General features: G+C 40.9%; 1 protein-coding gene across 1 annotated transcript in view; it reads right to left on the reverse strand.

The window, feature by feature from the left end:
- Positions 1–15,038, reverse strand: part of LOC106033457 (uncharacterized) — a 321,304-nt gene that overhangs the window by 103,322 nt on the left and 202,944 nt on the right. The window contains exons 7-8 of the mRNA XM_066977945.1: positions 11,412–11,522; positions 2,487–2,604 (exon numbers count right to left, since the gene is read on the reverse strand). Of these exons, the coding sequence (XP_066834046.1) occupies positions 2,487–2,604; positions 11,412–11,522 (229 nt within the window). The remainder of the gene's footprint in view (positions 1–2,486; positions 2,605–11,411; positions 11,523–15,038) is intronic.

The raw sequence follows: 15,038 nt of genomic DNA on the forward strand, positions 1-15,038 counted from the left end.
AGCTATAACACCCCATGGCAGGGTAGGAGCCCACCCAACTTCATTTCTTATTTTTATTCCTCCAAGCCATCAAGATCAAGCCTTAAAATGAGTGAAAAAAGAGTGAATAGTAAATGGTAGGCACAAAGATTTAGGTAGAAGAAAGGAAGGCTAGTTTAACACTTTTTAATTGGTTTACAAACTCAACAGAAATTCGAAGTGATTTCTACTTCACCTCTAAACGTCCTATGTCTCACAGACAGCAACACTAAAGCAAAATGTAATTATTTAGAGAGTCATTTTTATACTTCTCTCAAATCTATGTGAAAGCCCTGCCTCCCCTTGAGTATAAAAATTACAATATATCAATCACATTAAGCGAGAGCCACCACCAGCCACTCAGGATTTCTCCAGGGGTGTGTAATTGCGTTATCCAGCGACATCAGGCATCTTGTCTTCTGAAAAATCACACTGAGAAAATCAAAATAACCTAATGATTGCTTAGACGTGTCTAATTCCTTTACAAGCAATCACAACTGTTCAGAGATTGCAGCAAAAATTCACATGCAAACCTCATTTAGTTGAGCTTTGCCTCCTTTCAGGTACATTTTTCAGCTGAGGAAAAGAATCCCATTTACGACTGACACAAAACTAACATATGGTTATTGCTCCTCTCAAATATTCTTGATCATCCTGCAGCATGTGGTATGTGTGGCTTACACAGTGCATATGGTTGACAAATTTTGGTTAAACTAGTCTCGGGTATTGTTCTTACTCCAAGCAATTTCAGAAGAGCCCACTCCCATTAGTACAATGAAAAGTTATTTCCTGAACTCCAAGCAAATGCTCGGATATCACAGGGCATAGAAATGCCCTATTCAGTGCAATAAACAGGGCTGCTAATGAAGTCTTCCCTTCCTACCACCACAAGTGTATTTTACCATGAGACCTGAAATAGGTGAGACATGCAGAGCTGACACATAGCACTACCAGCTCCCTAAGGGAATTATGTTCAGTTTAACCTACAGCCTTCAACCCCGTCATGCACAGCACATACATGGTTTCAAAAATGTCATCTTCCCAGGTGTAAGTATTTATCTCTTACCCTCTTCGCCTCCCCACTGATTGCCAGCCAGCTCCCTGATCCCTGCCACAAGCAAGCCATCGTTTGCACAAGTGTTTCATAGGCACTTGGTAAAACCGCCTGGTGCTCCTGACAGCAGCGTCTTGTTTATTTTCAAAACCAGAAAAAAAGAAAGCTTATTTGGTAAGCTTGGTGAGTGTACTGACAGCCTGGATTGCTAAAAGACTTCAGCCTTGAAGAGCTTTTTATTTACTTTTTTGTTTCTTTCTTGTGTTACTTCAAAAGTTTTCCCAGCGGCTCTAATCTGTAATAGAATATTAAGCTGCAAAACATCTCCCGTAGCTTTGTTGGTCACAGTTACTGAGAAGATTTGATTCCTACTGTTCTTAAAAGGCGAGCGACAGACTTTGTCGGGGCGTACATGACCTTTGCAAAGCAGCAGCCCGGTAGGAACCGCGTCGATTGCTCCAACCTGTCAATGAGCAACAGCCGCAGAGCCAGCGGGAGAACAAGGCATGATGCCTGCAGTTAAATAACAGCACCTCAGGAGAGCACATTTAGGAAATAGCTGAAGGGCTGGAAGGTCACTCTGGATGAATCGCCCCTTTATCAGGAGCTGGCACTGCTGCCAGCCAGCAGCTCCTCTGGCTGGCTCTGGTCGTAACGCAGCGGCCTGGATCTAAAGGCATCCAGTGCTTCGGAAGGGGTGGTCTTTTTATAGATATGAGTTTTTCTCTGTGATTTATTATGCTTAAAGAAACACTAAACTTCTCTAAGAAATTCATAAAACCCAAGGGCTTGAGTTTCTTTAAACCAGTGAAGGCTCTCAGAAGCAAATGGCCTGCCTGCCTTTCCATACCCAGCTCTGCTGAGGTCTCCCACGTGCCTTTGAGGACCAAGTGTCCCCAAACACCCGTCACCCACAGCGATCAATGCTTTTGTCCCTTCAAACACTCAACAGCTAGAGTTTGCAGACCTTCCAAATTTTACCACAAAACATTAAGAATTGCAGCATTTTTCCCTGAAGGCCTACCCGAGACAGCTTTGTGCAGCTTTCTTCACACCACATGCAGCACTGGCCCGAACTTGAAGAGCTCTCAGCTCCTATCTAACTCACTGATTTCACTGCTCACTTTGCAGCTAACTCCTACGAATGCTCAGCAGCTCCAAGAAGGATCCCTGGGTGGTACACATGTCAAATAATGCTTTGTTGAGCAAAACCCGGCTTTCAGAAAAATGTAACAACAAAGTAGAAGTCCCCAGCTGGGGACACCTATTGTGTCCTGAGCCCATGTAGCAGGTAGGTGATCACAGGCACAGAAATGCTGCCGCACGCTTAAGCCTCCTGTGATACCATGTTAAAGATCATATTCATCATCCAGGCATGCAGACACCCTTTTCTTCGACTGCAGTTTCAGCTTACCTCACCTTCCCAGCATGCGTGCTGCCATGAGAGTCCCCAGGTCATGGTGTGCAGCCTTCCTGCTTTGTCTCCTCTTGTTTTTCTTGCTGTTCCCTGCTGCTTCTGGGTGCCTCTGTACCTGTCCAAATGACAGACGAAAATCACATTGATACTAAGCCTCTATTTACACTCATTCTAGTATTTGGATCCTTCAGCTGTCCTTAAGGAAAGGGACGTTTAGTGCTTCCTATGCATAGTCTGCATGAGGAGCATCAGTCTTAATAAACCTGGTGTGATGCTTCTTAAAATGTACCCATCCCTCAGCACAATGACAGGAATACCCACAAGCCAAGTGATATTTTCTAACAGCCTAAAACCTACCACGAGGTGTTTCTTTCATTGCCAGCTGAAAGAGCAAGTGTCTCAAAAGTGGATCTTTTACTACAAGCAATGCGAGCTTGAAGTAACACAAATCAAATATTCCACTCTTTCTATTATTATTTATTTCCTTGAATCTGCCATCTCTGACACCTTCCTTCCCTTTTTTAAAAGCTTTTCTAATCCAATGACATAAGAAACACAGTGCTGTAAAGTGCACCCAGTGAAGTCTAGCTGTGTAATTTGGCAATAGTTTTACAATGACTGTTTTTCTGAACCCATTAGTACACTCTCCTGATGTTCCAGTTAGTAATATAAAAAAAATAAAGTAAAGCTTAAACTGTACAACTTGTATAAAATCTTAGAGCAGGCAATGCACTCCTTGGCACAATTGCACTTTTCAAAAATAGGATTTTTATCACAGTCTTTCATTTCCAGTCAACCGAGGTCTGTATTTATAGATCATTTTTCACATATATTACTCAGCGTCTGCTCTCTCTATCTCTACTCTGGTAAATATTTTTGCCTGGTGCAAAGGATATAAGGGCAACACAGCCAAGATGAATTCTTGTATTGGAGTCTCGCAGCTGAGATGACAGTGACATACGGCAAGATATTAGAGCACTATAGTATCAGAAACGTACAGTAAGTCTGAATAAAGGATGTAGCCTAGAGTTTTATAGCCTCAGGTCCGAGAAAGCAAAGATAAAAGGTGCACCTCCATTGTAACAAACAGCCAACTTACTCATTCAGAATAATATGCCCCATCAATTAAACTTAACCTATTGATTCATCATCTCACTGGAGCCAGCCCAGGTGTCTTGGATGACAGCGTGGCCTATTTCATGCACTGCAGCAGAGATCAATAGGGAGGTGGCGCAGGGTACTAGATGGTGCCTACGTGTCTAGCTAAGAAAAACAAACTATAACTTAGCGTTATTAAACTGTTTTACTGCTTCTAGATAGGCATAAGTGCTATATAATGTAATCCAGATGACGTAGCTGAGAAGTATGGCCTTGTAAAGCGCTAAGCTTACCTTGCTACTAAGAGACTGATGTGCTTTTCTCATGGGCAGCGGGCTCCTGCTCCCTGCAAGTTCTCAGTTACTGGGAGCAGGCTGCTGCCCATTTCGGGGCCACCACAGATACCATTCAAGAACGGAATGGAACAGACTCCTACAAGCAAAGAATATTTTGGTTTTCCGTATTGATGGTATGCTGTCATTCCCTGTGGGGGGCTAATCCAGACTCAGTGAAAGTGAGCATATTGAGAACACAGAACAGGTGTAGCCATTCTTCGTCCCAGCAGTTTAGCATGTACGTCATTTATGCCTGCAGTCTTATCAACATTCAAAACCACGTCAGTTTAGCTAGTACAAAGATTTTTAAACAGATAACAAATTCTGAGCATGGCCAGAACTAGCTGAATTCAAATTTTCCTTATATTGAGTTCCCTCAACGAAGGCAGCTGCTTAATATGCAACTAAGACTCCCTGCGCAGGTTGTTCTACCTGCTATGTAAGCTTGCAAGCTGTTAGTATTATATCAAAAATCGTAAGCGATTAAGAACTAATGCAATGGAGAGTCAGTGTAAGGCAACAAAGAGGCAGGTTATGGGAAATGCCGATCATATCCAAGTCTCAGAGTCACTTTCAGGACTGTAAAAAGCCAGACAGCCCATTTAATGTCACGTTAGTCAGTTTGTTAAAGTGATACAGGAGGACTACTTCAAAGTGTTGAGCTTTAGCTTAGTGTGTTTTGAATTCCTTTCGTAAGAGAATTGTACTCTTCTGATCTGATTTGTAAATTTATATAAGGTGTCACAACAGGATATATAAATAACACAGAAACAATCCTGCAATGCTAAGTAATCCATACAAATTCTATCACAGTAATAAAGTTTCTCAGAATTTTATCCGCAGGGCTCCGGATAACCTCATCCCATGAGGAATTCAATAACTCCATCAGTCAAGAACCACAAAGGTGGGCTGCTAGCTGGCTTGGAAGTAACGCTAGCAAAACTCTACAAATGCAGCTTCTCGAATGGAATTAATTCAACAAGACTGGAATGCAGAGATTCATTTCAGGCTCATTTTTTCTATATCTTTTAGAGTTAAAATACTTCCAATTGATAGGCTTGAAACCCCAGCAATTGCCTTGACTTTCTAATGTAATATCTTTGTGGGTAGAATCCTGAAAGACAGAAAAAATATTGGCACATGGCAGTATTATTTAATTTAACTTCATCTGCAGGCCAAAAACACTTAATCTAAATTCCAATGGAATTAACCATACTTAGCATACTCACACTATGACTGAATTTTAATAACCTAAAATTAAAGCTGAGATAGTTGGAGGAGGGAAACATGAAAACTGAACTACTCATTTTTCTCTTTCAAAGACCTACAAGTTAGTCTTAATTTTAACACAGTGAAGGACCTCCTGTCATGCCAGGTATCACAGTTCAGTGTATACTTTACAAAATAGGGTAACATAAAAAAAACAGGATAACAAAAGCAAAGATGTTTCCTTCCTCCCAAGAATTCCCAACTAAACTTGAAATAATGAATAAAACCAGACCGAGACCATCATGAAACCACCCTGCTCTGTGAAAACTTAGTGGCTTAATGCAAAGTCTCTCAATTTTTTGTCAGCAAAAATATTTTGAGGGATTTTTGATACAATAGTGTAATGGCCTTGTGCAACAGAGGCAATATGAAAAAAAAATATTCAAATAGGGTCTCATGCTAACATAAAGGGGAGACGGACTGAAGGGAAGGGCTGAACTGACAAGGCACCCCTTGGAACAGAATGAGGCATCCAGGAGTGGGTGTCTGACATTTGATGGAAGAGAGGAAAGAAAACGCAGAAAGAGTTGAATCCAGAGCAATATGATGCTCAAAGGAACTTTCAAATAAGTTGTCTTGGCAACTGCACCCAGTATACACATATGCACAGTGAGACTGCATTTGTGAAGTGAGAAGCTCACACAGTTAAGGTTGAAACTGGCAGGAAGTTCCACTGGACCAGTCCAGGAAGGCCAACCCTGGAGATATCACTAAGGAAAAATCAGCAAGGCCAAGATCTATCTTGACACAACAGCTGAAAAAGAGAAGCAAATTGCAGGTGATGTGTATATTACAGACCACAAACAAAAGGAAAACAGGGAGGAGAAAGAAGGAAGAACCCAGGGTTAGTGGAAAGGACTAGTGTTTATCAGGTGCCACCTTGGTTGAAACCAGCTCCTATAATAAGAAATGAACCAACTGAGAAATACAGAAAGGAAGAAATTGCTTCCGTCTTCTCTTACTGTTGATCAAGTCCAATATACAAATCCAGATTTATTGACATCAGAATGATACAGACCATTCTGGAGGTGAATTTAACATTATAAAGGAAAAGAAAAACAATTCTATCTAGTCTCATACTTCAGCTGCTGCTCCCTGAAGAATCTGGAGAGACAAAGCAGTGCTGTGTCCCCATATCTGAAAGCATTCTACATCTGAAATAGGTCAATTGACTCAAACCAGGAGGGAGGTCTGGGCAGCTTTCTTCAACACATCTTTTATTCAGACACCTTGGGACACCACGTGAAGTTCTGATCAGCACCTTTCCTTTATATAAAGTAACAAGAGCTGGATAAATACAAACTGCGAATGAAAATCAGAATGTTGTTCCGAAATCCATATGAAATGGGTATTTGCTTCTCTCCTTTCTTTACTTTTTTTCTTATTCTGATAGATCACTGAAGAGCTGAAATGAATTTATTATTCAAGCTAATTTTTGAGGGCAACTCATGCTAACCCACTTAATAAACCATGTAAAAGTTTTTTGGTTACATAAAGAGGTTTTAAATAAGCATTTTTAAGACTTTGCTGATGCCCTGTCTTGTAGCAAAGAGCAATTTCTGTTTTTACACAAAAACAAGACACTCCCATTTGAAAACTTGGAATGCAATTATCTCTATAATTTTGTTTTCTGATTGTCTGGGGTAATAGGTCTTAGTAGGAACAAGAGGGATACAACTGTGCTAGTTACTATAATTTCTCCTACTAAGGCTCTAACCCAGTCTGGGAAAAAAACACGTGGGAAAAAACAATTTTGTTTTGCCAAATGCTAATAATGGTAAAGTGTCAGTATTTTTACCACTTAGAGTGTCACAGTTTTACCACTTTCTTGTAGAAACTGTATAGAATTTCTTGTTTAAGCAAAACTAAGAAAAAAAGTGGCACAGCTTTCTAATAACAGTAAAAATCATAACCTTTTTCCTCTCTGATGCATTATAACAACAGATCTATCCAGCAATCAGCACACTGTGGAAGCTGTGCTGAGTCTCTGGGTCAGGTCCCAAGAGGGACTAGAAACATGTGCATCGGTCCAGGCAGACAGCACGGGGACGCTCAATGAAACCCAGGACTTCTGCAAGGCCACAGCAGGCCTGGAAATTTAAGACTTGACTTTCTTCATGTGCTTTAATACAAGACTCTGAAATACTGAGATGCAGGAACAAACAATGTTGTCTTCATGAACTTGGAAAACCCATTTAACTTCAGACATTTAGCTTAGACCCGACCAGCCTTTGGGAAGCACATCTCTCCCTGTTCCATGTAGAAAACCCAGCCTTCTAAACCAAGATGCTCTGAATCTCACCATTGCCTAATGCAGTCAAACATAACCACAATAAAAAACACCGTCCTATTTGGATTTCTTATCGATCAGTCTTCTGCTGTGAATGGGTTTTTCTTCTTCTTTGACCTCGGTACAGGGAGCTATTTAGAAGCTTTTCAAAATCCAGTTTTCTATTATTCAGAGACAGATTTGAATGTATCGACTCAGAAGAAGAACTTGTTTTTACCGTTGTTTTTCCTCTGAATTTTTTTCCTCCCACCTTGCTTTTCTGTTCTTTCCCTCCCCTCCCAAGGTGGATGCAAACCTCAGGCTGCCCGAGTAGCTTTTAAATGTTAAATAAAACACATCGGCCTGCCACGTCTGTCTCAGCAGAAAGTCAATATCCACTCCAGGAGCAATCAAGCACCCAAGCATGGAAGCTAAAGCAAAAGACTGTAAAAATGTAGCAGCATAGACTGAAACTGGTGCAAGTAAAGGTTTTCTTGTAAACCTCCAGTTGAAACCAACTTTACCTAAGAAATTACAAAGCCTTTGATCAACCTGAGCTAAATGTTGGGATTAGGAACTCAGTGTGTGGCTAAGTGAAATTCTGAACCATGCAACACTCAAGTATCTTCTACCACGTTTACTGATATTGTAGCAATAAAGCATCTACCTAACTATTCCAACTCTAAATCCCTTATGTGCCCTGAATTTTAGCTACGCTGCATCTTACTACTTTTCCAATTTCTATAAATGCAAACAGTGAGAAAAATGCTTTCTTCTAGCAACACTACTTTGAAAACCTTTACCTAAAAACTAAAGTTATTTCACATGGGTCACTGAACATACCCTGAATGACAAATGTTTTTTATCACTATCAATCTGAAGAAGTGGCTCAATGAAGAAGTGTCTAAGTGTGCAGAACAATGCTACGCACATTAGAAATGGCCTAATTTTTTCTCCAGATAGACTAAAAATAATGTAGCTAGCCCAGCAAATATTTTAACCTTTAATCTGTGAACATAGAAATGCTTTTGTCCTTGTGAAAAGTCCATAGAAAGAAACTAAAAATTCCACAGGCTTCAAAAATAATTCATACAATAATAAATAGCCCAGATAAGCAGTACATAATTTTATCCTTAAATAAATAATCTTGAAAAATGTTTTTAATCCTGGAATTGGGTGCTCACTGTTGGGGCTAAATGCCAAGAATCAGAACAGACAGGAAATTGCCTCTGTGCTTAGCCACATGCAGTCAGTCCTTACCTACAAAGGACGCAAGCACATGTGCTATCAGGCACACAGTGGGTACAAGGAATTGATTTAATTTCTGTGTAATAGTGTTTTGTTTCTTCAAAGAGAATTGCCGAACTAATTCTAATACAAGTGATCCAGCAATCCAGCCTCCTTAATGCACATCCCACTGTCAGCGATGCAGTGCTCCTGGCAAATTGGTGGGGAAAAAAAGAGAACAAGGAACTCACAGAACAAAAATCATTATGAAGAACTAGAATTTCCTGTAAGGTCTCCAAAAGATTTTTATACTGACGTAATCATTTTCCATACATCATACTAAAGGGCCAAATCCTACAAGGACTTACAAGCATTTGCAGCATTCAACACATCAGAAGCTCTACTGAAGTCAGTTCCACCAAGACACACTAAGAAACAAAACACATGCTCAAGGGCTTGTGGGACTTAAGAGATCAAATGGAAAAATACCCAAATGCAAAAACGGTGTATGAGGTGGGTACCTGATAGGGATAGATAGGTCACTGCATGCACCTGATTTTGGGGCTGTTAAAAAATAAATTAAGTCTTGGTATTACTGGGCAAGATTGAATAAAATCAACTAAGAGACCAATTTGGGGGAACAGAAGCGTGAGGTGAAAACAGGACTTTTACCTGGAATGCAATCTGAACTACAAGGACCCAGTTTTCACCCAAAATTCAGAGAATAATTAAACCTCAAATCTCTGAAGGTTTTATTATGTTATCTAGAAAAGAACTTCTCAATCCCTAGCATTGCAACTATCTTCAGAGGCAAGTCCTACTTACAGCAAAACAAACAAACAAACAAACAAACAAAAGAAAACCACCACAGATGTAAAGGTCAGGATTTACATTCTTAAAAGATACACCTTGAAAATCCACCTCTCATTAATTCTTAGGAGATGCCTGTCTTCACTGTTTCACCATTTGTTCCGTCTCTGCTCTTTGTACAGAGTTGCATATTTTAGCTAAAACACTGGCTTATCCAACCTACGGCAGCATCTCTGCTCTGCACGTTAGTATGGGGAAGCTATCACACAAGCTAGGTGCAGGCAATCTATAGGAAGAGGCCAGGCAGAGCAGAGGAAACAATGCAGCACGTCAGTTGTCTGGGTGATAAATATGATAACTACCCTGGCCGGGTGACTGCCACCTTTAATCAAAGTGCGTGTTATGGAGAGTGACTGATGGGCAAACACGATCATGGCAAGAAGCACAAATCTTCTAAACAAACACCTTAAAAGATCAAAGAATTAACAGAAAGATCCTCATCTGCACATCTCTTTCATCCCCAGTGCCATAAAGTAGCATTTTACTTGATAATAGTAATATAAACTTACTCTTGAAGACTTTTAAAGCCCAAAAAGATTGTGAAGAGCACTGAAGGCCTCAGAAACACAAAACTCATTAAAATCATAATTAAACATGAAGAAAGCTTCACTAATATGAGTTAGACTGTGAGTCAGTAATGCTGGTGTCATCATTAATCCGACCAGGGGCACTTAGACTTATGTGTGAGCAAACAGCATGACCAGTATACCCAGTCTGGAGCACAAACATTCAATGCCAAGAGAAACTGGTGCTGCTCCTGGCTCTCTCAGCTTATATCTGCTTCTTATTTTGCAGCGTTTGGCCAAAAGGACTGAAAGATATTTCTAAAATAATGGGTAATATATGAACTGCACGAGGAAACATTTTAAACAAGGAAATTCATATCAATAGAATGCCAGTTCCTCGTGCTTTCAGGAGTCACAAACATTTCTTCCAGCACTTAAAAACAATGTGAATATTTTACACTGAGAAAAACATTAAGATGTCCATAACTGATGGGACAGAGTGATTTGCACTCTCAAGTATTTAGGTGATTCAGGAGCAGACACGCTAACAGACCTGCCTGTTCAGAAGTAATTTCAAGACATTATTAGGAAGGTCTGTACTATGGACATTCTTTCCCAGTCCTATGGTAGAACAGAAATGTAGATACTGGATTGCATTAAAACAAGATGCCTAAAGGCATGCAACAGCTTTTTGAAAGTCTGGCTTTTATTTAGACTATGTTTTAAACATGCCTGCTACAAAGACACCTGGAGGTTACCCAATTGGAGCACTGGGCAATCTGTTAAAAATACCCCAGTAAAGAAACAAGCCCATGAGGAGAGTTCTGTAGGCGAGGGGCTCCTTTCTTTGTGCAGCGCTTGATGCACTGAGGCGCCAGTCGTCTTTGGGCCTTTCGGAAGTTGCTGTAACGTAAGTGTTCCTTGCACCAGAGATAACCAGGCTAATTTCATGGCCCTTTACAGAATCTCCTCTGAGATCTTACATTACGTTGCAAACCTGGATTCATTACAACTACTCACGAAAACAGCCGTAAGTCAGGTTTTGCTTTTGTTGCACAAACCTCCCTAAAAGGCCATTTTATTGTTAGATTCCAGAGATCAGAAATCATATTGCCATGACTGCCTGACCAGAAAGACGATGTCTGTCCCACATCTTATAGCATATGCTTGACTTGTCAAAACAACTTCATGCTGCCATGGAAATACCCCCTTGCAAACACCAGCTGCGTCTCGGGAGGACACACCACTAGAGCGATGGTCAGTTCCTTGACCCTCAGCACCATTTGCAGAACTATGCTACCAAGGATGACCCTGTGAAACAGAGGAGTTGAGCTGTCGATTTACCCACTTCCTCAACCATCCCTCGCCGGGCTCCTCCTCCAGGAACCCACGCTGGGGGATTGGTTGGGTCTTTCTTGGAAGGGTACTGCTTTCTGTGCAATTCAACTGTTTTAGGAAGCTGCAGTACAATACAGAGAAGCTTTAAATAAAACACAGATTTCATAAATGATTCTGCTACCAATTTATAACTAGAAAGACATTTTCTACAAGAAAATTAATAATATATTTAATATATTCAATAACAATTTAAACATGTTTCCTAAAAACAAAGAAATAATTATGTCCTACAATGTCTTCCCTCTCCTTCTCCACATCCCTACCCCTTTAACCTCAGTCAACACCTTCAGAAATGTCTTTACCACATCCTTAGAAAGATTGTTATAAACGCTATTCAGTTTAATGTTTTACTGGGTTGGAGAGGATGCACAGACCTGTACAAGAAAAAAGCTACCTGGGCAATGCTGCTGGTCACTGTGATGGGTAAATTGGCATAACCAGCCACTCCACGTCATGTCATTCCCCTAAAGCACTGTGCCCAGATGCTACCTGGTGTTTGTTTGAGGCTTACAAGAAGAGCCCACCTTCAGAAGACTGCATACAGCCAGCAGTGGTTGCGGCAGCATGCATTCACAAAGGGTACAGAGAGTCCAAAGTAAGGAAAAACTAGAGCTGGGGACAGCTACCATGGAGCCCAAAATGAAGTCACAACAAAAGAACAACTTCAGCATCTTCAGTCAGGGCTCACCAGCAGTCATAGGCTCCAAATTATCTACAAATTGTAATCATTTGTCCCAGAAACATACAGCCATTTTGCACACAGGCATGACCATTCTTGAACTTGTGATTTTTTAAAACCAAACCTCTGTCTCAACAGCAGAATTTAATCTCTTTTATTTATGGCTCTCCCAATTCCCCAAACAATTAGGTTGCAACCGAACAGGAAGGCATCGACGTAGCCTGATCTCTCTTCCCACGCAGCAGTGAGCCGGGTACTCCTCCTTCCTGGCATGCTCGCATCCGCGTGGCATTGCAAGGTCGCTTTGATTTGTAGCACCAGAGGATTACAGAAGCCTCAGGCATGTCAGAAGCCTTCACTTTCCACTAGAAGCTCACTGAATTATTTCTAAATTTACTGGAAAGCAAACAGCTGCCAAAGAGTCTCACTGCCCACAGCCCAGGAAGGCAAAGAGTAATGAATTAAACTTTAGAAGAGATGCAAAGTCTTTGCCTTGCAAGGTGAGACATCATAATCCCATACTCAGGTTTATTTACTTTCTAGTGACAAAGCTGGCATCCTTGAATGACATCTTTCCAAGCCCAGGTTAATTATAAACCTAAATAGAAGATAACAGAATGCTGTTGTTACAGTTGAAATTCTCTTCAATACTGATTTAGAAAAAAAGAAAGAGCATTCCTGAAGCTTTAGTTAGAAATTGTTAAATGCAAAACACAAAAGGGGTCAGTCACAGGTCTCACACCTGGAACCAGGAATACCTTCCTGTTAGTCCGCACTTCCACTTACTCAGCCTTTGCTTACTCATCTGTAAAGTGGAACAGCTATTTCTTACAACGTTGGCTGACACGTGTTAAGAATACAGATAGCTGAGATACCACATCGTATCGGCATGAATCACGGTTGTGATTGTGACTAAAAAATAGCCTGCCTAGATGAGGAGTGAATATGTCAGCAAATATGTAAGTGATAAAAGCCAAAATGACTTATTCTCCTTGCACAGCCCATGATATTGCTAATGCAAGAAGATGTGAGAAATGTACTTTATAGCAGAGCCAGGAGCATGGCCCCAGCTGAAGCCTCCGGAGAAGGCACTGGAAGTACCCAAGGTCGACCTCCAGGCTTTTGGAGCCAGGAGTATAAAGGATCTAAGGCCCATGACACCCGACTGAAAATAAGATATGAGCAGCATATGAAATGGTTTGAGCTGCAAAGAGCAGCACAGCTTCTCTTGGCACTGCAATGATGACTTATTCATTCCTGACACTAGTTTATTTGTTCCCTTACCTCCTCTGTGTCATGCTCCCTCTCTTGCTGTATGATGCTATCGCATCAAATTTATGTTTAAGTTAGCTGCCAAACATTTCACAGAATCACAGGATGGCTGAGGTTGGAAGGGACGTCAGGATTTCATCTGGTCCAACTCCTGCTCCAGCAGGGCCACCCAGAGCTGCTTGCCCAGGCGGCTTTTGGAGACGTCCATGGAGGAGACTCCACAGCCTCTCTGGCAACCTGTGCAGGGCTCCGACACCTGCACAGCACAGAAGTGCTGCCTGGTGTTCAGATTAAACCTCCTGTGCTCCAGTTTGTGCCCACTGCCTCTAGTCCTGGCACAGGGCACTGCTGAGCAGGGCCTGGCTCCATCCTCTGTGCACCCTGCCTTCAGGGATTCATAGACATCTGTGAGATACCCTGAGCCTCCACTTCTCCAGGCTGAGCAGGCCCAGCTCGCTCAGCCCCTCCTCCCAGAAGAGGTGATTTCAACATTATTTTCATCCTAAATCTAAAGCACAGTACCATACCAGCTACTATGAAGGCAATTAACTCTATCACAGTCAAAACCAGGACAGGCAGTTTGCAATTTTAGAAAAATTTGGAGACAAACAGAGAAAGGATCAAGCTTGTTACATTATCAGTACTCAGCTATATATCACCATGACAAGAAAAAACAATCCTTATTCCCTTTACCGATAATTTTTTCTTTCCTCACAATTTTATTGCATTTAATAAAGGTGAAAAGGACAAAAGTTTTAGAAAATGGCACACCCCTTTAAAACACAGAAAAGAGAAACTGAAAAAAGCAGAAACTATTTGATATGTAATAAAGATAAATCTACCTTTATGCCACAAGCTGTGTATTTCTGAGCACCAATATTGCATTTTACTTCAGAAAAAAAAAATCTTAAAAAAGGCATAGAGAAACAAAATCTCTTGATTTTTAGACAACAGATAAAGAGACAGATCCCTTTAATACCTCTTTTTCTCAGGAAGAATTCAGGGAAGAGCTTTGTTACTGACTTCCAGGCTCCTAGCTACCACGTTGATGCAGTGTGAGGAAGACTTCATTTCTCAAGGAAGTTCTTCTTTTTGACATGAATTTGCCTGTCTCTAATTCAACTACAAGTACTAAATTCTAAGAGGATTAAGTAAGACAACAGGATAGTTCAGCAACAATATACCACACAGTAAATAAATTTCTCAACTGGATAGTTGGAGCACAGTTGAAAGCAGGAGTACATAAGATTCATTAGGAGTCTCTGCAATTAAAAAAAAAAAACTTCTGCTTCTAGTGCTTCACCTACCTTTCCCTGAGCATCTGACACTGGACAGACATACTGTGAAAAGGCCTTTTCAAGAGTAAAATTAGCATGTGATATTAAATTACAAATATGTTAAACTGTAGAAAAGGGAGACTGTAGGCAGGCACAGAGGTAACCTGCAACTCTACTTGAGCTAAGGCCTAAGCCTTAACTGAGAGTAAGAAAGTTAAAGTCTGTGTAACAGAAAAGTAAACTTTTTTGTTTTGTTTTAAAATCAGAAGCATTAGTAAGCAAAATAAACAGTGGGGTTATGAACAGCTGCCCAGAACGTGGCTCAGACCACAACTTACCACTGGGAGTG

This window comes from Anser cygnoides, chromosome 15 (assembly GCF_040182565.1).
Source record: "Anser cygnoides isolate HZ-2024a breed goose chromosome 15, Taihu_goose_T2T_genome, whole genome shotgun sequence".
Classification (NCBI taxonomy): Eukaryota; Metazoa; Chordata; class Aves; order Anseriformes; family Anatidae; genus Anser; species Anser cygnoides.